Source organism: Carettochelys insculpta, chromosome 18, assembly GCF_033958435.1.
Source record: "Carettochelys insculpta isolate YL-2023 chromosome 18, ASM3395843v1, whole genome shotgun sequence".
In the NCBI taxonomy this organism is placed as follows: domain Eukaryota; kingdom Metazoa; phylum Chordata; order Testudines; family Carettochelyidae; genus Carettochelys; species Carettochelys insculpta.
The window spans coordinates 20,878,735-20,901,737 of record NC_134154.1 but is presented as its reverse complement, the minus strand read 5'-3'; the positions used below and the strand labels follow the sequence as shown (position 1 = coordinate 20,901,737).

The following is a 23,003-nucleotide window of genomic DNA, read 5'->3' as shown; positions in this document are numbered from 1 at the left end:
CCTCGTTGAGGGAGGGTGCTGGCATGGCATGGTCTCCAGCTGTTCCCTTGCGTACGTGCAGCTGCTGTCTTCAGACTGTCAGTCTTGAGCACATGTGGGCTGTGGGTGCTGGGAGGGGCCCTTTAAGGGGTCAGCTGGCTGCGAGCCCGGAAGCACTTGTCGGCCATGAGACTCCATGCCTGCATCATCTCCTGTCCCCTTACTTCGAAGTAGGGAGTATTTGTGTGGAGATGTTTAACTTCGAAGTAGGGGAAAGCCTACTTCCAAGTAAGGGAGTGTGCATTTGTGTGTGGATGCTCTACGTCGAAGTTGCTTACTTTGAAGTTGTAGTTCGAAGTAAGCGACTTCAAAGTTATTTTGTAGTATAGACACAGCCCACGTTTGCATACCCCTTTCGAAAGGGAAAGGTCAGTGTAGGCACAGCCAATATGGCAGCATTCTGCAGCACACTTGCTTAAGTGCAGGGAGCAAAACTAATGGGAAACAAAAGAGACACTGATTACAGTCATTATTTGCTACACATCCATCCTGCCTGCATTCCAATAAAACTCATCAGACAGCCTGGGGAAAAGTGACCTGATTTTGATATTGATCACAAACTCTGGGTCTACACTTGCCCCCAACTTTGAAGGGGGTATGGGTAATCAGGGTGATGGGAGATTTCTAATGAAGTGCTGCAGTGAATATGCAGCACTTCATTAGGCTAATTCTCCCCTGCAGCGACTTCGAAGTGCTAGCATGTGAGTAGCCACAGGCACTTTGAAGTGTCCACTCCTCAAAATTTTGGCACTCCTCAAAAGCTGGACACTTTGAAGTTGCCGCAGGGGAGAATTAGCCAAATGAAGTGCTGCATATTCACCGCAGCACTTCATTAGTAATCGCCCGTCACCCTGATTAGCATGTCCCCTTCGAAGCTGGGTGCAAGTGTAGACCCAGCCTAAGACTTGTTAATAATTGATGTAAGGGAATTAATATCATAAAGGTCCAAGAGTGAGCTGTGATTGTGAGTGCCCATCTTGAGGTACCTTAAAAGGGCCTGATTTTCAGAAAGCACTTTCTTCTGCCCTCCGAAGAATGGGGCTTTCACTCTGTCTCAAGTCGGGCACCTAAAAAGACTAGTTGTTTGTGAAAAATATTGGCTGTGGAAGCCAGATTACCTCTGTATTGTTTCAGTTTTCTAGCTTTGTTACTCTACTTTACTAGCTGTGTTACTCTACTAAAACCAATGCATTTCTAGCTGTGTGGGACTGGAGTCACACAGAGGAGAGCTGCCTGTGGTTTTTAAGTAAAGTGGCCATTAAGTAAGGAGATACTTCTGGGCACTCTAGTATAAGCTTTGTTAACCAGCACACATGGGGGATGGGGGTTGCTGGTTAAGCAAATGTGCTGGCTATTCAAGCTATTTCACCAAATGCAACAAATGGGGCTGCAGGATGGAGCAGATAAATTGAATGATCAGGCCTGTCGATGGATGAGGGGTGTGGGGCAAAAGGGGCAGTTGCCCCCAGGCCTGGCATTTCAAAGGGCCTGGAGCTCCATCCACCACCATAGTACTGGAAGTGCTGGCTGTAGCTCTCGGCCCCTTTGAATCGCCATGGAGCACTGTACTGTTCCTCTTGGTGCCGCTGCCAGTGACGGCCCTGGATTATACTCAGACGCATGACATAAATAGCCTTTACTACTGCTGGTTTACAAACACGACTTCTGCAAACACCGGAAAATGATGCCAGATAACTACCAGAATTTTTCCCATTACTTGAAGGGGGGATTGTATTGCCATCTGAGGGAGATGCCAGTTAACCAAGTTTTCCAGATATAAAATGCCAGACAACAAGGCTTATACCAGCGGTGCCCAAACTTTTGGGCATCGTGCTCCCCTTTTGATTTTTGAGAAACCCTCACGCCCCCCCCACCTCTTCTTTACCATCATCCAACCCCCCTTTGAACAAAAAATTCAATTTGTAATTTAAAATAAACACAAACTTGACATAAAAATGTTATTTAAAATTAAAAATAAGCACCAATAGTTTTTCTCGGCCCCTTGAGGGTGCCTGGTGCAGCCCCAGTTGGCCAACTGCCTGAGCCCCATGCCAGCCACCAGAGCTGCCTGTGCCAGCTGACGCCTGCCTGAGGCCTGCGCTGCCAGAGCCACTTGCCTGAGTCTTGCACCGCTGGGGCCAGTCACCACCCACTGGGGCCAACTGCCTGCTGGCTGCCCAAGCCCTGCACTGCTGGAACCAGCCACCCACCCACCAGCTGCCTGCCCCAGCCTCACAATGCCAGGGCCACCTGTTCGCCCACCAGCCAGAGCCACCCAACCCCAACGCTGCCGGGGCTAGCCACCCACCTGAGCCCTGTGCTGCCAGGGACAGCCGCCCAAGCCCTGCAAGTCCTACAAGCTGGCTGGCTGCCCAAGCCCCACAAGCAATCCTCCTGAGCCCCTCCCCTCCCACAAAGCCAGGCACCACCAGCTTCTGGCTCTAACCCCATCCCCATTCCCCTCACCCAAGCCAGGCACCCCCAGTGTCCCATCTAACCCCATCCTCCTCCTGCACCAACCCACACTCACTCAGCTTTGCAGGAGGCAGCTTGTTCCATATGGGACTTCACCGGCTGCCTGCTTTTTATAGTGGTTGCGCCAGGTCAGCCAAGTAAAATGGCAGGGGCCGAGAGCTGGAAGCAAAGGCCGTCTCTTTCCTTGGGTGGGCAGAATGATATGGGGGGGGCTAGGTCACCTCACACCTCCCCTGGACTTTCTTCACGGCCCCCGCAGGGGAGCATGCCCCCCAGTATGGGAATCCAAGGCTTATAGGGTACTTGCTCCACATCAGAATCCCAGGCTCTGCCATACCTCCCTGGCCTTAATCAGTCTGCACCTTGAAAGCAACACAGTTGCTGGCAGGACCAAGGAACTGTGCTGAAACAAGAGCAATCTGAGTGTTTCTCATTAGACAGAACATATGTAACTCTCACTTAGGAAAGAACAGCAGCTGTTATGTAAAGCCATTTTTCTTCGGTTTTAATTTATAAGAAAAATAAACCCGTTTGCTCCTGCTTTGCAAGGAATACACACTTTTCAATGCGCCGCATCAAATTGCTGTGCTGTCAGCAGCTCTGCCAGCAGCAGTCCAAGCCACCCAATACTCAATCCCCCATTCAGACAAAAACCGGGTGCCAAAATTGCCATACATCATTACAGTTGATTACAGTACTAGTCAGTTGGGGACTGAAGTGCCCAAATACAAAAATATGATTTCTAAGCTCCACCATTAAACCCTGCAAATAACAATAACAGCAAAAAAATCTTTCTTCTATGGTGCTACCGGACTTGGGGAGGAGAAAATGGAATTCTATAATACCGTAATTATGCCTTCTAGATGACTTTCACTGCTTGGGAATTTGCATTGCTAATTGCCTGCTCTTGTTTTGTGGCTTAACGAGTAATTAATGCACTTTTCTCCTCATTGCTGATTCAACAGGTCAGCTAAGTGGCTAATTGCTGAAGTATAATAATTACTTCATTTTTTCTAGTGTTAAATGCACGAAGGTCTCAATTTACCCCAAAAGGGGGGAACAGTCTAAAAGAATATTTTCCATGTTTAACGCTGCAGATAAAGGCAAAAACCAACCACTTTTTGTTGCCTTGAGCTAAATGCACACATTACGTTTGCAATGAAGTATTTCTATGCAAAGAACCATGCTGCAATTGCTTCCTGCACATTTGTCTATTTGTTGGCATTTTTAGAACAGAAGCCCTTCAGGCCAAGGACAGCGTCTAGCAGATGAAGAATAATAACAGACAGGTGACTATTCTAAAACAAGTTTAAACGGCAGTTTTGCTCTGAGAAGCAACTGTGAAAAATTGGCACTTTCTTACTTTACAATATCTACTCCCGACGCACGGTCATATAGAAACTATCCTGCAAGACTGACCCATGCAACCGTTAGGTCCAGTATCATACCCACAGCTGGCACCAATACCTGATGCTTCAGAGGAAGGTACAGATTGAACCTCTCTTGTCTGGCAGCCTCAGGACCTGACTGGTGCCAGATAAGAGAATTTGCCAGACCATGGGAGGTCAATATTTTCTAGCATATTACGAACACTTCCGCTGCTTACTGGACTCTTAGACGACATTTAGGGGTAAATTACAGCTAAATTACAGCACAGAACACTGAGAGCCAGGACTGGTGGCTGTAAAAAAACTTTATGGGATCACAGAAATCTTAGCCACACCCTTGATAAGTGGTCGTCTGGCTAACTAAAATCATTCTGGATTATGGAGAGAGTTCCAGATTAGAGAGGTTCAACCTGTGCAAGTAATGGATAATTATGTAATAATAATCTGCCTCTGGTAAACATTCCTCTTAGGCCCAAGTAGCTAGAGCTTCCAATATGCTCTGAAACATGAAGGTTTATATATCCATCTGACTTGGTCTCTGCTTATGTTATGGACTAAGGCATTTACTTAAAATATTCTGTTCCTGTTAGGTCCGCAGATACATTATGTCTATGAGAGTGGTATGCTGATCTGACTCATGCATCATACACAGACATGGGCAGTGGGTGGACCCACACACCCCACCCCTTCTGCCTACGGTCCTGCTCTCTCCCCCTGCCTGCTGCAGTCCTGACCCACCCCGGGCCAGCCAGAGCCCCAAGCCCACCCTGCAATGGGAGAAGCCCCAAGATGCCCTAAATCCTAGGCTGGCCCCACCTGCTGAAGGAGAAAGGCACCAGGCCTCCTCTTCCGAGGCCGTGAATCACCAGGAGGGAAAAGCAAAAAGCTCTTCCTGAAGAATTTGGAGCTTTTTATATGTACCATGTAGGTTGCAAGGCAGCTGAGGTGGTGGTATGGGCTCTCTGGAGATTACTGATGAACCTGGGAAGTTGAGTAGCCAATAGCACCTCCTCAGCCATCCTGCAAACTGCAGGGGGCATAATAATAAGCAAAATCTTTTCTAGTGGAAGGCCAGCCCTTACACACTGCATAAACGTGCAAGCCACCTGCAGCAACAGCAGCTGTGCAAAGGGAGGGTTAGCCTTCTTTGGCCTATTATACCCCACCCTGCAGCTATGTACGCAGAATTGCTAACAAAGGCTCAGATCCACTAAGGGATGTGGCTATTCCAACACAAAGCATCACAGTGGTTAAATCTGAGGTGCCTAGAAAAAAATATCACAGGAACAACACATAATCCAGAAAGCCCAAGTCCCACACGCAGGTGCCTCTACAATAAATGAACAGCTCCTTGAATGCAATCTGTACAACCCAACAGACTAAGCTGGGAGCTGTCTTCACCTGCTGATGGGAGGTGCTGACAACAGGGGGTGTCCTAAGCCCACACTGGGGCTCAGAGAAAGGCATCTGTCTCCAATAGCACTCAACGTGCCAAGAGAAGATGGGTTATCCCCTGCCTAACTCATGTTAAACTGCCAAACTCCACATGACAGGAGGCCAACACTATCTCTCAAGATACCACTAAACTATGCAGAATATCGATCCAGCCGGGGTCGATCTTCCAGAGTTTGATTTCATGTGCCTGGTAGAGCTGCACAAAATCAAACTATCTGGGGTTGACCTGTGTACTCCTCAGTATTGTGAGGAGTAAGGTAGGACGACGGGAGAAACTCTGAGAAGATGGAAGTTGATTACAGATAAGTCAATTCTAGCTATGCAATTGCTGTATCTAGAATTGTGTCTCTGCAATCCACTTAACTGCTTAGTGTAGACCAAGCCTTATAATCTACAGCCCAGCGATATACTCACTCAAGATGTGAGAAACCTCCCACGAAAATCTCCCCTCTGCCTGAAGAACGAAAGAGATTTTAACAGGGATCTATCACTTCTCATGAGAGCTCTCTAACCATGAGGCTACCAGATATTCTGTTGTAGGGCTCCTTCCATTTTCCCTACACAAATTGTTTAATGTCAAGTAAATAACTGAATAGTTACATATTAACTGGGTCAGAGAGTGAATGACTCTATAGCACAATGGCCAGTGTACACCCCTGAGAGATGGCAGATCCCTAGTTCATTTCCTTCTCCTTATCAGCAGAGATGGGAACCTGAAAAAGGGGCTTTCACATCTTGAATGAGTGTGATTACCATTGGGATAGATGTTACAAAGAAGCACCTGCTCCTTGTTTTGTGTGGATTAGGGGCATTTGAGCATGCCTACCTAACTGGGCCCCATTGCTGAGTTAGGGAGAGAAGATCCTGCTTCCTTCCAAGTCTCTGAGTTGCTCTGGGACACCTCAACACCTAAAGAAAATAGTGCTCAAATGCAGAAACATGGGCACCTAGAGAGCTTTTATTCTAAAAAATAAGCACCAAGTGAATTTAAGCATCTCTAGGATTAGGCAGCCAAGCCCAAAATTTTTGGATTGTAGGTGAGACTCAGAGTCTGAGGAAAAGTAGACCAAATACCTTTGCAGTTCTTGACCTGAGTTCTGAATTATTCTTACGGTTGATTCCTGAACCAGAAAAAAACAACATGACTTCAAGATCTAAGGTGAGACTGCAGGGCTGGCATTTAGCAGAAAAATATATCACTGTCAGCTGAGCAGATTTCATCTGCAAGCCAATGAAACCATTTTTTTTAAAAAGTCACTTTTCAGACTAAGCTCAAATTTTAATGAAGCCGTGAGAAAACTTCAGAGTATATTCCAGACCCTTCAGGAACCTAACAGTTAGGGACTTCAAAGTTCTCCACTACTCTAAGAAATAATTTCCAGACAGGTTTTCTGAAAGGATCATCAAATGGATTTTTTCTTCTAAGTTGAACAGCTTTCAGGGATGAGATGCTCACATTGGCTGTGTGGTCTTATACTTTTAAGATGGAAGCTCAAATCTAGGCTGTAAGTGATCAGTAGTTCTTACTGCTGACAGTCCACCAGTTTGTAGTCTATGTCACGTGTATCAATGGAATTTCTAGAGCAGACAGCCATTCACCTCACCTAAGCCATCCAGATCGTGTGGTTAAGACATGTGATTGGGACTCAGATCTGCACCCAATTATAGTTGCTGACAAAGCTCCTATTGCCTTCAGTGGGGTCAGGATGTCATCCTCCATGTCTCAATTTCCTATTTGTAAAATGCATATCATGTATACTACTTTTATCACTTTGTATAGACTATATTCTGCCAAGCAGGGACTACCTCTTACCAAGTAGTTGTACAGTGCCTGGCAGAATGGGGCCCTGATGTCAGGAGTGCTGTGTAGGCATCTCTGAGATACAAATAAATATAAATAAAACTATGGGGCTAAGCCCCCTGCTCCCTATGCTCACCAACTGTCCTCTCTTCCCAGGGGGCTGGGGAGTCATTGGGCCAGCCCCAGCCTTCCCAGTTTCTCCCTCCTTGCCCTGGTCTGCCCACTGCATGGGAAGGCTTTGGGAAGGTAGCTGTGTGCTGGTCTGGAGGGGCGGTAAGGGAGGTGAGGTAGAGCTGGGCCACCTCCAGCCATGGACAAGGGGAGAAGCTGGGAGCAGCCACCACCACCAGAGCATGGCAGGGAGGGAAGGTGCTGCTCAGAGCCGAGCTTCAGCTGCCCCTACTGACTCCCTGCACTACTGACACAGGCAATGGGATGCGGCTCCCCTGTCAGTAGTGGCAGCAAGAGCTTGGTTCTGAGAGGTGCCTTCCCTCCTGGCAGAGAAGGTAGAGGCAAGAGAGGGGCCAGGGTTGAGGGGGGTAGGTAGGGAGAAGGGCTGGGGCAGGGGGCTATGCAGCTCCCTGACCTTCCCAGCTGGGGTTGGGGGGCAGTCAGGGAGCTGTGCAGCCAGCCTGGGCCTTCTGGGGGGAAAGGGGTTTGGGCAGTCGCACAGCCAGACCTGACCTTCCTGGGGCCTTCCCCCATTTGGCCCCCATCCCTGCCTCCACACTGCTGGGCAGCAGACTGATGTAACAATGTCATTCTGTCACCTGGGAGGAAAACTTTCCATATATGTATGTATGTACGTCTATCTGTAGATAGATAGATAGGTAGACTGTTCCAAATAAGCATGATTAAGAAGCAATTAGCATATTAGTTAGCATAAGCCCCGCAGTGTATTAGCCTCATTGTGGACTGCTGACATCTGTAATTATATGGAGTTACATTAGCACTGAGACTCCTATATAAGAGAGACATTCTCTGTGATAAGCACATTTTGATTATGTTTGGTTTTGCTCTATCAACCAGGTTCTTATATTAACAAAATGTAGAAATGTTTCCCCCCCCGCACCCGACTTTTGCTATAACTCAAAACAACAGGCCATCAGGATGAAGTAAAAAGATTAAGTACCTAACAGTACAATATCAGACTTACATTTGTTCTTATTCTTACATTTGTTGGCTGCAAGAGATTTAACAGCTTAAATGTCTCTGCCTGCCAGACCAAACGGATACAATGACTAAAGAACATGATCATCGCCCAAAATGATAAATAGGGACCCCAGGTTTATCGTCTTATATTGCTAAGTGAGCATAAGGTGAAACTTCTGTGGTGAGGCAGCCACTTGCAAAATCAAAGGAAACCTCAGAACAATTTTAAAGAAAAAAAAACTTACATGAAAAAGCTTACAACATGCTTCAACTGACAGAAACTTTGTGCTCAGAAGCTGGACAGAACCTTCAGTTTCCCCAGGTTTTTATATAGTTTCTCTTCTAAAAGAGATACGATAGCAGTGGTTTAAATTACTACAAAATCAACGGAATTATACCTGTCCTAAAAGTTTAAAACCTGTTCTGCTTCAGGGTGTTACATGGAACACAGCACTGGTTTTGCAGTGATGCTGCATATAACCAGGGCACACAGTCTGCCCTTTAAAGTCTTCAACTTCTAATATTTTGAGTTGGTGGAGTTCCATATTGGTCCTGTGCAGGTGAGCTCGCTTCAGGTCCTGATTCAGGTAAGATTTTAAGCACGTTTAAATTCAATCCCTGTTCCGGAAAGCATTTTGTTGTGAATAAGGGTGCTTGCCAGAGCTGGAGCTCAGAGAAGTAAACAAGATTCTTCTATTTCTTTACATTTTCTTTGCTAAAAAGTAGCAAATCAAACTCTAGAAACTGCCTGTCTTTTTAGTCTGCCATGCATCAGCAGTCTCCAGGTCTGATTTACTTTCAATTCAATAGGCAAAATCCTGTTCCGCACTCCAGAGAAACCTGCTACTTTTCAGTCTGGTATTTTTTGTTTTGTGGCTTTTAGAAGAGGGACCAATGTCGGATGGATAATAGACACGTAACCCATGTACTTACAGTGAGATACTTCTTTAAGGGATTCATATGAAGGAGTGGGTTGTGTCTCGGTCATTGCTCGTAGGTGGATTTAGCACAGAACACCCATAAGCTTCAGGAACAGGGTGTGGTGTCTACACCATTAGGTTCTGTGTCTGTTGTTGGGGTCAGACTCCAAGAGCGCAAGCAATCAGGGTCAATGCTTTTTGAGACCATGTGTGATAGGAGAAGCTGCAGTCCAGAGCACAGAGCAGGCTGGTGTCCCTCACTCTGAAACCCTCTGCAGTAGGATTTCCTTCAAATCTGGATACTTGTGATTCAATAGGTTAATCAGTCATTTTGTTAGCTGGCTGTCTACCAGTGATCCACAGCAGAGGAAGGGTATTCCTGGATTCCAACTGAGGAAGGCAGCTAGTTCAGATGCCGCAAACTGCGCACATTTTGTGTTCAAAGACACTTGCTAAAACTTAGCTTTTGGGGTGTCTCAGTTTCTTTTGGCTGATTTCTGTGTAGACTGAAGTGTTCACTTTTTAATTTGAGGTTTCTTTTTATTTATGTTTGTAACTGTGAAGATAATGTCTGGGAGTTATAAAATAACTAAGTTACATTGTAAATATTAGATTGTTTCTTCATCGTAAGATTTTATGAAGTTATATAATTAAATTCATTTCTTTCGTTCCCTTAGTGACTTAGATGTGAAGAGGCTAACCCTGTGCAGTCCATGCTGAAACAAGACTGAACTCTGGGCCTGCAGCTACTTTTCTGTGGGAGTTGAGGTTTTTTAAGGCATTGGACAAGGGCAATGATGTGTAGCCCACCCAAGGTTGCAGACATTCAGCTGCTGCTGTTTTGTAATACACCATTTAAACACTCTAAATATGGCTAATATGGAGAAAAAAAGAGTTTTGTCTGGTGATGCTGCCCCTGCTAGGCAGGCTGCAACAGTTTCATTATTAATTGAGATTCCTCCCCATTTTGTTTTAAATAACTAGTAACAAGGTTAATTTTAAGTACACACTGACTATACTGTACACAAATTTAGGATCTGCCCTGGTGCATTCACTGAAAGGGAAAGAAAGCTAATCAAAGTGTACATGGGCATTTGACAACAAAAATAAAGAGGAGCTGAGATTGATTAAAATCAAAGGAACAAAAAGGTCTGCCAGTCCCTAAAAAAGATGAAATCTGCTAATTTGGCTCAAGTGCCAGGCAGGCTGTTTTGTTTGCCAATGAGTTTAATTAGAATCCTAGGAATCATAGACTCCCAGGGGTGGAAGCTGGTTATTTTTTAGATGGTTCTGGGCAGCAGCAAAACTACATGATCAATTCTGAAATGTTCGTAGTATGATCAATATGAGGTAACCCAGGGTTACTTGGCCACTGTTATACCTAGGCTGAACCATTCAGAGATCCTTGCTGTAGAAAATAGGACCACTTGCATTGCTTCCTAGCTCCTGAGATCATACAACAAGCTCCGTTATCTGCGCTCTGACATGAGGGGTAGGGACTCTTTCAAGGAATGAGACTGATCTGATGACATTTGATATCGAAGGCCAGCAGAGCTTACAGCCACTACAGGCCCAGGAGGGGCAAGATGGGAGAGGGGCCTGGCTCCCACCCGCTCATGGGGCAAGGCCAAGGGTGGAAGGGGAGGGGCTTAGGGCAGACAGCCCTGGGTCACCCATTCTATTGCAGAGCCGTGCATGGAATGGCAGCACAGTGCTGCGGTGGCATTTTAAAGGGGCTGGAGCTCTGGTTGTCTCTCCTTTTGCCCTCCATGCCAACCCCAGGTTGGTGTGACTGTCCAAGACAGTCTATTGATCTGCTCCTCCTTCATCTGCAATCTTTCTATGCCGAATGGAAGGAGCTTAATTTAGGCTTGTAATACTGCTTACCATGATTACCTGACACAAAATTGTTTTCAGTTGCTTATGACTTTGTGACTTCAATCACTGGGGCTGAAATTTTCCATGTTGGTTGTATGTCTAAGATTGTTTTTTCTCCCCAGAATGATTTTGCTATTTCTGAGAATAGGGGGGTGGGGAAAACTTTTTTTTTAAATGGGCAATACAGTGTGTGACCCTTTTCTGGAATAGTTCTATCTCTTCTATGGCTTGAAGCAGGAACTTGAAATTTGGCAAGGGTCAGGCCTCTATGTCAAGGATGAGCTGTTTGCTAGTTCCAGGACAATCCACTCATATCTGGTCAAAATCTTGTAGAATCATCACAATTCACACATGCTCAGTAGAGACCTGCCCAATTTTAGCAGCTCAATTCTCCAAAGAGTCCAACCTCACAAGGCACATCGGGGATTTTCAGATGAATTAGACAGAGCTTAGTGAAAGATTTAATGAAAACTATTCAGGTGCAATGAGTTTTTCTTGATTTGCAAACAGCACTCCATTTTGCTGACATGCAGGCTGGTGCATTGCCAACTTACCTGGTGTAGGCTGCTGGGGCAGCCCTGTCGGACTGCCTGCCTCAAGGTGGGGCTCTGATGACTCCAGGAACCCTACTGCACAGCCTGGCACCCACAGGCTTTTCTATGGCACTCATCACTGCAGCATCTGAGAACTTCACAACAGCCCTGTCAGATGAGCATATTAGTCCCATTTTACAGAGTGGGAACTGAGATACAGAGAGATTATGGTCACTAATCTTGGGTGCCCAAGTTGAGATGCATAGAACTGGATTTATCAGCATATTTCATGTTACATAGCAACGTATCTGGTACAAGCACAGTTCCCCCACCTCCATTTGCAGATGTGAGAGGTCAGCACTTGAGCAAATCAGGAACCAGGCTTCCCAGGTCAGGTTCCCAGACAAAGTCTGTGGTGGCATGAGGTGAGAACCAAGGTACTAGAGCGGCAATATCTCATAATTCTCTCCTCCCTTTCACCAGAAAGAAGCTCACTGTTCTCTTTTTCATGCAGCACAGCCTGAACCCCAGGTTCACACCCATGTGGCAGACATGGGCCCTGGCTATAGAGCCACCAGTAACCCTGAGTCCCAAAATTAGAGTCCACTTCTCAGCTCACCTGGATTTTGTTGGATTATAAACACATCATCACAGTCAGAGAGCAGTGTAAACATAGTGCACCTGCTCTCCACGGCCACTAAGACATCAGCTTGTGGAAATGGCAGAGGTACTGAGGGCAGGTCTACACTATGGCGAAAGGTTGAATTAAGGTACACAAATAACGTAGCTGGAGTCAATGTAGTTAACTCAGGCTTCCACATCATTTCCACTTAGGAAAGCCCTCAGGACCTTAGTCCTAATGAGGGTCAGGCATATTGGCAGCAACACAGGAACCCTGTAAATTCAATTTAGCGCATCCCTACCAGGCACGCCAAATCAAACTCCAGAAGATTAACTGCAGCAGTGTCGATCTTCTTGGTAGTGAAGATGTATTCTGAGATTCTTGTTGCTTTTACTTGTGCCCCCATGAAGGGAGGGCCCTGGTTCTTGCTGACACCCACTCGGATCACAGAACATTCATCTTTCTGCACCATCCCATAAACTAAATACAAATGACTTGTTGTCTAACAATCGCCACATGAAGACACTTTTCATGGATTTACAAGGTCTATGCTATGCCCTGGCCTTTAAATCGTACTCTGGATATAGCCTTATATTGTGCCAGATTCCAAGGATCCACACTTTTATGCTTAATGTACAGCAGTACACATGATATAGGGAAACCGAGGCAGGCAAATAGATCATAAAAGTATTACCATGGTTCCCATATTCATCACAACACTAGGTTCTAATTTAGAATGAATCCAGGAATCATTTAGTCAAACACCACAACTTTAAACTATAATACCATTGGCATCAGGGCAGTTACATTTGTCTTATTATTCCATAATTGACTGCTGATTTATAGATCTTCTGTAGGTATTCTTCAGCACAGTGGCAGGTCCAACAAGTTACCTGACCAGGAAAATCCCTCCACACTTAACTAGAAAAGGCCCACAACATGATAAGGAAATTTGTGAAGGGAAAACCAACATCCTGACATTTTTGTGGAATGTGAGTAGAGTGAACCTGAAGGTAAATCCGTACTGCAATCAGAGCTGGGACTGCAGCATGTGTAGACACACCCAAACTAGCTTTGATCTAAATAGCTACATAACAAGAGCAGTGTAGCTGTGGCTGCATGGGATAGCAGTCATTCGAGTTCATAGCCCAGGATTCCAGGTGGCCTAGTACAGCTGTGGCTTCACTCTTAATGTTATTTGACTTAGCTATCCTGAGTAGCATTTGCTTAGCTCTAAGCTAGCGGCTTTCAGTCCTACTGTATTGAGCAGAAACTTGGAGAATAGCACAGAGGACAGTCAAAAAAATCCAGATGTTTATCAGTAACCGCCTCCATAAAATCCTCCAGATCCACCAGCCATACACAATCAACAACCAAGACCTGTGGTAACTGACTCACCAAGTTCCTGAGGAAGAAGAAATCAGGAAGAGAAGATGGCAATGGATTGGACATACTTTTAGAAAACCAACCACCAACAGCACAAGACAAGCCTTAAGTTGGAACCCACAAAGAAAAAGGAAAATAGGGTGCCCAGGAAACATCTGGCACAGAGACCTGAAGGCAGACACTAAAAAGACAGGATAAACTTGGTCAGAACTGGAAAAGATCGCCCAGGACAGGGGATACTGGCAAATGGTCATCAATGGCTTATGCTCCACGATGTAGGAGTGGAGAAGGCTTACTACTAAAACTACTAAGCTAATGGATATTCTTATTAGGGAAGAAGTTCTCAGCATGAGAATAAGGAGCCACAGGAAGATCACAAACTGGGATAGGGGAGTCATAACCTTCCTGTCCTCCCAGATTACTAAATATGAGCGAGGTGATAGCTAGATGGTGGGGTGCACTGAAAAGGGATCCCAGTGTGGTGAAAGTGAAGGTTTCAGGGATACACTGAGGCAGTAAGGTGACTTGGGTATTTCAATCTTAGTTTAACACCAACCCAGACCTGTTTAGTTGTTAGGATTAATCATTTTTTAAAAATGATTATTTACAGATCAGATTCTGACTCATTCATTTACCAGTACATTAAACGTGCCCTCTGCCTATATGCAATAGAAATTATCTTGCACATACATAGATGGCTTCTGCATTATTTGTATCTCTTATGCTACTCCAAATCACTGTGGTTCAACAAAAGGCAAATTTCATAATTACGAACTAGCTCCTGAGGTCTCTTCCAACCCTATGATTCCATGTGCAAAAACAGTAAAGAAATTGAATAAATATTGTGCAATCGATGATTTAATAAGAAGAGGGTAAAAAACCCACAAACAAGTCAAATAAAACCTGCGGCACTGGCTCTTGATGATGAATAGAAAAGATGATGCCTTATCTGGAAAATCCAGGAGGAGAGTCTCTTTGGCTGTCATGGTACATCATCCAGAGGGTTGCTGAGCTGAGGGCTGCTGAGATGTTATTATGCTGAGGAGATACTGATGATAATTTCAGGTAAAAAATGAATGGCACTAACACCACTTTAACTTCACATTTCCAAGGGCTTTAAAGGAATTGATAAGGTCCATGATCATAGGGATGGCCCATTAGCAGCATATTTGAAGAGACTGAATGTGTATGCAGAGGATATGAAACTACAATTGTATTCGAGGAGCTGGGCTCTGTCTATTGAGGAGCTGATCCCCCAGTGATACTGTAAGGATACACAGTGGCCTCTCCATCTGCCATCAAGGAATGAAACACTGAGGCTTTGGTAGGGCCAGTACAAAGGAGACAACAGAACCACAAGCAGAGTGGGAAAGGGTTTAGGCCGTGTAGGGTGCATACAAACAGCAGACACTGTGCATTGCAGCTCTGCAGGGGTTCCCTCAACTGAATGACATGGTGGTGGGTGGAATGGACCAGGGATGGAAGTAGAAGATCCTATAATCCAGGGGTGGCCAACCAGTTAGGGACTAAGAGACAAGTACAGAGTGCAAAGAGCCATGTGGATAGAGTGCAAGGAATCACGTATTATATGTTTAGTTTTATCTATCTATCTATCGATCTACGGTATAAATATTGAGATCGATCGATAGAAAGATAAAACTAAATATATAATACATGGCTTAATGCCCTCCCCCTTCCTCAGAGCCAGGCACCTGCAGCTCTCTGCTATAACCCAATTCCTCCTCACTCTCCCAGAGCCAGGCACCCTCAGCCTCCCTGCTCCAAACCAATGCCCCACCCCTCCCCTCCCCAAGAGCCAGCCTCCCCAGTCCCCTGCTTAAACTCAATGCTGGCGCTACTGGCACTGCTGCTGCCACATGCTTCTCCCACCAAGCACCGGGGCACATGTACAGAGCAGTGGACGGCACTTCTGCCGTGCGGCTCTGAGTAGGAGCCACATTTAATGGCTCAAAGAGCTGCCTGGGGGGTTGGCCACCGCTGCCCTAATCCCTCCCAATAGGAGGGGGCATGCAGTTAGGATGGGGCTGCAAAGTAGTTCTGCTACCATTTTGAAACCTGAGAGGTGAGGGAGTGGCAGAGCAAGACCCACACCAAGCTCAGCTACACTAAGGTGGAACTGCCGCTAAGTGAAACATTAGGTAATGAGTTGCATTTACACCACAATAAAATAACATTGGCTATAGATACCTACTCACAGAGTCACACTGATTACTGATGAGTTGCCCCATGTAACCAAGAGCAGAATCTGGCCCAAACTTCTTTAACTGCTGGGTGGCTATAATAATCCATCAAAGGGAATGAATGTCCACCTCGTTCTCCATGCTCTGCAGGATGCCTCCCTTTTATGTAAATAAGGCATGACATTTCTGTGATGCTTACAGGATGCACTGCAAAGCAATTTTGGTGATAGGTCATGTTCTGTTTGTAACCTGTAGCACTCCAAATAAGCATAAGCAGATGATAAGCCATGTACTCCTAGTGCCAGAAGAGGTGGTCACCCTAATCTAACTACATATACAGATATCGAAAGTGATTTATCTGGATATAACAGGGCTTTTTTACGGTAAATTTGACCGTGTTTGAGTTACGGACTAGCAAGGCTGGTTGATCGTCAGGACATCATTGTTTATTGTGAACAATGACTTTGGGGACCTCTGGATCACCTGAATCTGAAAGGTGGTTTAGTCCTTTCTTATCTTTGGATTTAAGTAATTCTAGGGTAAAAGGATAAAAGAGAAAATAAAACCTGCAGCCAGTCAGAGACCAACAAAGCTACTCTGTTTCATAAGCCAAATACAACTGTTTTGGGGGCAGGATTACTTAGAGGATTGGTGATAAGAGTTTTTCACTCGTGGGTCATTGGATCAATTCCATTCCAGATCAATAGCAACCAAAAGTCTGGAGGTTGTTTGGCAGCCTCCCTTAAAGTATCATATTCAAAGCCCATTTAAATAAACAGACTTCTCATTAACTTGACAAAAAAACAGTCCTGTAGTGCCTTAAAGACTAACCATTTTATTTATTAGGTAATGAGCTCTGGTGAGTAAGACTCAGTTCTTCAGATACGGACCAAAAATAAGAATCCTAGGTTTTTTGCTCCAAATCTGATGAAGTGGATCTTACCCATGAAAGCTCATTACCTAATAAATGAAATGGTTAGGCTTTAAGGTGCTACTGGACTGCTTGTTTTTGTGAAGCTACAGATTAAGAGAGTTGTCCCTCTGAGGTATGCCCATACAACAGACTTATTTTGAAATAAGCTACTCTGGAAGGGCTATTCCAGAATATCTTATTTCAAAATAATGCTGCTATACACAAAAATACATTTTGGAATAGCACTTAGCTATTTCGAAATACAGTGTCTACACACATACAGCCTATTTTGAAATAGAGCCATTGGATGCATAATGGCTTACTTCGAAATAGGCTCTATTCCCTGTCTTATCAACACCTACTTCAAAATAGCTGTTTCGAAATAGGCGCTATTCCTCGTAGAATGAGGTTTACTTATTTTGAAATAAGCCAACTGCTATTTAGAAACTATTTCAAAATAGCAGTTATGTTGCATAGATGCTAGGATAGTTATTTTGAAATAACTGCACTATGTACACCTGCCCTGAGATCATTAACTTGCATGGGCTCTGGCTCAGTCCCAAAATGTCTCACTGCAGTCCCTAACAGACATGCCTCCATATTGCAATTGGCGCTAACTGGAATTTGGCCCTTTCGTCAGCAGTCTCAGCAAAGTGATCAGGACTGAATGGTCATGGACAATGCTTTACACTCCGCTCCAGAGAGGTTGTGATGACAGACGCATGCTGGTGGGGCAGTACAGGGAAGTGGCTCTGCTGCTTTCTATGCCACACCAGTCTGGCTAGAGTATTTCAGGCTGCAGGGAACTTTTCATTTGTGCTCAGATCACTTTTAAAAAAAAGCTGATTAAAAAGGCATTATTCTCCCACATTCAAGCTTCCACAGGGGGGTGCAGATTAATATTCCAATGCAAGGTAAGGCACATGTACTGCACGTTGAATGAAACAAGTCTTCCACTGTGCTACCTCAGCTCCTGCTGGCAAGAGCATGCTTGGCTCTCACCCATAACTTACCTAAATGGATTTTGTCATGCTTTAAAATTAGAAAGAGCTTAGTTATTAAAGTGTCAGAAAGGGCTGGTCTTTATGTTGCCCACACAGCCGTAACATGCATGGCATAGCTTCTTTCATCAGTACCTTAGAGCCCTACAAAACCTGCTGAATAGTCCTGCCAGTGTCCCAGTAGTTAGAATGCTGACTTCCTGTAGAAAACCGCCACCAGTATTAGGGAAAGGTAAGGTTGTAGCAACAGTCCTAATGATATTAATGGGGATAGGTGATTTCTAGTAAAGTTTGATGCTGATACCACACAAGATAGAATCTCCAGTCAGCTGCATTAATCAGATTTTAATTATCTTTCTCTTAGAGTTTTCTATCTTAACAAATGCAGTTCTTCAAACTGACTGATAAACCGCTGTTACTGAATCACAAATCCAAGACAGTAATCAAAAAGAAATTGCAGAACAGAGAAGGGTGCTAGGATATTAAGCGGTAGCCTATAAAAATGCATACAATTTTAAGATGGGAAAGTGTTCTTTTGAAGATTCCCTTCTAATCACCATGTCTTATCACACTGCATTTTGATGCCTACAAACATACTCCATATTACATACTCCATAAATAATGAAAGCCCAACAATGCTAACCTGAGTGGGTCCCAACTTACAGAAGTATCTGAGCAGTTGAACAGCTTTGCTTTTGTTGCTGTTCTTCCTGTTCCTGGACACAGCCTCTGGCATATGGCTTTTATTTAAAAAAACCAAAAACCAAAAAAACACACCTATGTGTCTGGCAAGGTCACAGGGAATTCTGATGTGTCAGATGACAAAGAGTTAAACATATTGAGAGGTCTGCACCTGGATCATCATATCTCACCACAGACTGAAGTGCTACAGACACTTTCAAATTCTTCACAAACATTGCAGATGATGCAAAAAAATTTAACTCTGCCCTCAGTTTGTCAGTAATCATGAGACCCCTGCCATATATCTATGCTTCCTCTGTCACCCTCTATCCCAAACACCTGTTGCTCTCCAAAATGTCAACCGCTGATACTTTATACATTTCATAACAATATGACTGCACAATTCTAGACTTATTGAGTATAAGGCCCATTTATCTGTCAACTGATGACAGAGTACTGGTTGTTTTTGCACCAGCTACTAGGCACTTGACTGTTCCTTGTTTGAGAGACTGGTTGGCTGAAAAGTATGATTTGCTCTCTCAAGCTGTGTTTTGGGTTATGGAGATGCACAGGCAGAAATAGTGTTTTCCTCCACTTGCACTGCAAGGAAGGCAACACATTGTTCTTTCAAGCAGATAATGCTGTAAACACAATCACCAATAATATACATTATATATAAACTAGATGAGATCTACGTATCAGCTCTGAATACCTCCAAACTTTGTGGAAGTTCAGATCCAGATCCGACCTCTCTCAAGCCTCTCTCTATTAAGGCAGATCTACACTAGACATTAAAGCTACACAATTCCAGCTATGGCAATTGCATAGCTGGAATTGAAATATCTATGAATGACTTATCTGGCCCTCTTCACTGAGGGAGGTTGAGGGGAGAAACTTTCCCACACTTCCCTGACTCTTCACAAGATTGAGGAGTACAGGGGTCAACTGTTGACCTCTGATAGTTTGATTTAGTATGTACCCAACAAGTGCGCAAAATTGCAAAATCAAACCCCAGAAGATCAACCCTGACCAGGTCATTCTCTTGGAAAGTGTAGATGTGCCTTTATGAACAGAGTGGCAGAGCTCACCTGCTACTTGTCAGTGAGAACTAGCCTATGAAAATATTCCTGGAGAGTAGAGCATTTATTAAAAAAACCATGGCTAGAATGTGATAGTTGACCACAATCCCAGATGGAAGCAGCTGTTTCAACTATGATAACTGATGCAGCATTGGAAACTAGAGCCTTTAAATAAAGTGTGAGACAGAGAGAGAGAAGTGAAATACCATTTGGGGAAGTTGAGCATCAAAATGACAACTAAGTTGTTCTAAAGTTGGTAAATTACAATAGTGGCCTATATCAGCTGTGTGTAGTTCTGACATGCACAATAACACCCTCAACCTTCACTAATGGCATAATAATTAACTGGCTGTCACTAGGCAACAATCCAGGTTCCTTTTATGTTTAAACACTTCATGATTGATTTTTATGTTTCTTTCAGTGCTAAATAATAACATGTGTCAATATTTTCTAATTGATGGTCTAGGAGCAGACAGAGGGCAATCAAATCTCAGATGATTATATGTTATCCCTGACACATTGTTTCTAGTGTGAATCTGGAGTGTCCAAGTGTCTTCTTAGAAGAGACCAAGGTCAAAAAGCTACATGTGTTGTTAAGCATCTTTTTTGCATCTTGATTATAGAGATATCATTGGGAGCAGGATAATGGAAAGTAGATATATGGTTTTGCATAGTATGTTTTATTCTCTACATACTTCACGGTTCTTTGGAATATGACACATTTTGACTGGTTGCCCCAACACAAATCAGAGCCACTCTTCAAAAGCAATAAAAGTTTCAAGTTCAGAAAGATACTTGAGCATAAGCATAAATTTAAATGTTGCGAACGGAGTACTCATGGGCTTAAGGGCAGGCACATCCAGAACAGGACACTTGAACTCCTGTATGGGGTGGCTTACCCAGAAAGACCAATCCTAATTTTTTTTTTCGAGAAGGGGGGTGTCCATTAATAATAGCAAGTGCGTATGTATGCACAGTTATAAGCTACCATTGGGAATGGATTTACCTATGCTTGAAGCAAATCTGATCACACATCTCTAAGAACCATCTCAGATACCTAAAGAATTGAACCTGAGCCTATTCTTTCCACAAGGGAAATCAGAAGCTGCTAAATAAGGCCCCACAGAGACTGCAAGATTAAATGAGCAATTTAATCATATGCATTATGTCAATGCATACTGTTGCATTCATGCGAAAACTTGACCAATTGTTCTTAAGTTGTGTGTTTCGTAGTTATCTAATTTTAATTTGTATTACTGTTAACAGTTTGATTTGACTAAATCAATTTATATTTTAACATCAATATTAATTATATTCTTAATACTTTAAAGAAATGAAATAAATTATCTAGCTTTGTGGTTATTAGTGCTCTTGAACAAAAATTGTAATTGGTTCTCTCTGATCAAGGTAAGAGCATTGCACTCAAGTCCTAAGAAAACCCTCATCATTACAATGGAGCTCATCCTTATTCTTTTCTAGCAGTAAACAACACAGAGACATCTCAAAGTAAAGTGAAGTTCTTTACCATGGCCAAAGGCAGGACTCCTACAAGATCCTTCTGGCTTACGTAGATTGTGGAGACTCTTAGATCAGATATTGTGTGTCCAGGATATTCAACCTGCCACGTGATAAGCTGGGTCCCAGGTAGATCACTTAAGTCTTCAATTTCAAAATCAATCTGCATGATCTCGGAGGAAGAACTGTCTGCACTGGGAAAAAAAGTGACAAGCCATCAGTATAATTGCACCTATACTAACAAAGCATTGTGTATTGTTACACCCGTATTCTTCACAGAAATATTGCTATGAGTATGACTTCGGATATACTTTATGCAAGATGGCTCACGTAAGATAGATGTCTTTGGAAAGATTATGATTTACTGAATGTGATCATCCAATTTGAATACCTGTATCAGTTCTGTATCTAAATGTAGGAATATGGACTAAAACTCGGTGTACATTTCAGAGACACCCACTAGACAACAAGCCAACAGCCTGGATGGATTATTAGGAAGAAACAAAATTGTGAAGATACTAGTCTCTCTCCTTCCTGAGAGGCATCCTGGGATGTAGCTGTGACACTAGTAGGTCAGGTGGTCCTGTCACTGATGCTAAATACTGTCTTGGACATCTGTAATTTTCCACTAAAAGAAGAGGATCAAGTTTGGGAAACAGAAGATTCCTGCCTTATAGAAAACTTATTTAAGAGTGAGGAGGAAGGCAAACCAGACTCTACTGCATTGCTTGTCTGCCCAGGAAGAAATACTCTTCAAGACATCTGAAGGGAAGGCAAGACAGGAGCACACACAGAGACAGGAGTCCAGCCTGAAAAGAGAAGCAACTGGAACTCCAAGCTACAGAAACTTTGAAACTTGCCTAAAATAATATTTAAGATAATAAATCACATTTTGCAACTTGTTTCTTCTGCGTATTAAGCTTAGCTTGTATGTTTTGTTTTATTTGTTCAGCAATCTGCTTTGTTCTGTTACCTTTTAGAGTCATTGAAAATCCACTCTTTCTAGTTAATCAACTTTTTTGTTTATTCTGAAACCCAGTATGTGCAATTCATAAATGGGAGGGGGAAGAGGCTGAAGGAGGAGGAAGATTTTATAATGGCTACATCTACACCAGCCAAAAACTTCGAAATGGCTATGCAAATGGCAATTTCAAAGTTTACTAATGAAGCGCTGAAATACATATTCAGCGCCTCATTAGCATGCGGGCGGCTGTGGCACTTCGAAATTGACGTGGCTTCCCACTGCGCGGCTCATCCAGACGGGGCTTCTTTTCGAAAGGATCCTGGCTACTTCAAAGTCCCCTTATTCCTATCTGCTCATAGGAATAAGGGGACTTCGAAATTGACACGGCTCGCTGCTGCGCAGCTCGTCCAGACAGGGCTCCTTTTCGAAAGGACCCCGCCTACTTCAAAGTCCCCTTATTCCCATCTGCTCATAGGAATAAGAGGACTTCGAAGTAGCCGGGGTCCTTTCGAAAAGGCGCCCCATCTGGATGAGCTGCACGGCGGCGAGCCGCGTCAATTTCAAAGTGCCGCGGCCACCCGCATGCTAATGAGGCGCTGAATATGTATTTTAGCGCGTCATTAGTAAACTTTGACATGGCCATTTCGAAGTTTTTGACTAGTGTAGACACGGCCAATATGAGTCTGAACTCCAAGGGATGGACAGCCCAGTGCTTGGGCAAGTCCCTTAAGCTGAGTATTCCCAGAGCTGATCTCAATGTCTGTATGGCTGTCAAAACAAAAAGCAGTCAAGTAGCACTTTAAAGACCAGCAAAATAGTTTATTAGGTGAGCTTTCGTGGGACAGACCCACTTCTTCAGACCATAGCCAGACCAGAACAGACTCAATATTTAAGGCACAGAGAACCAAAAACAGCAAGCAAGGAGGACAAATCAGAAAAAGATAATCAAGATTTGCTCACCTTGTTTTTTTTGTTTTGATAGTGTATAGACTAGCACGGC

At 43.9% G+C, this 23,003-nt stretch overlaps 1 protein-coding gene across 6 annotated transcripts in view; it reads right to left on the bottom strand.

Annotated features, from left to right (window-relative positions):
• LOC142022784 (transmembrane protein 132D-like) overlaps nt 1-23,003 on the bottom strand; it is a 592,725-nt gene that overhangs the window by 194,604 nt on the left and 375,118 nt on the right. For all 6 annotated transcript variants that reach the window (XM_075012989.1, XM_075012990.1, XM_075012992.1 and 3 more), the window contains one exon: nt 21,050-21,233. In XM_075012989.1, coding sequence (XP_074869090.1) covers nt 21,050-21,233 — 184 coding nt within the window. The remainder of the gene's footprint in view (nt 1-21,049; nt 21,234-23,003) is intronic.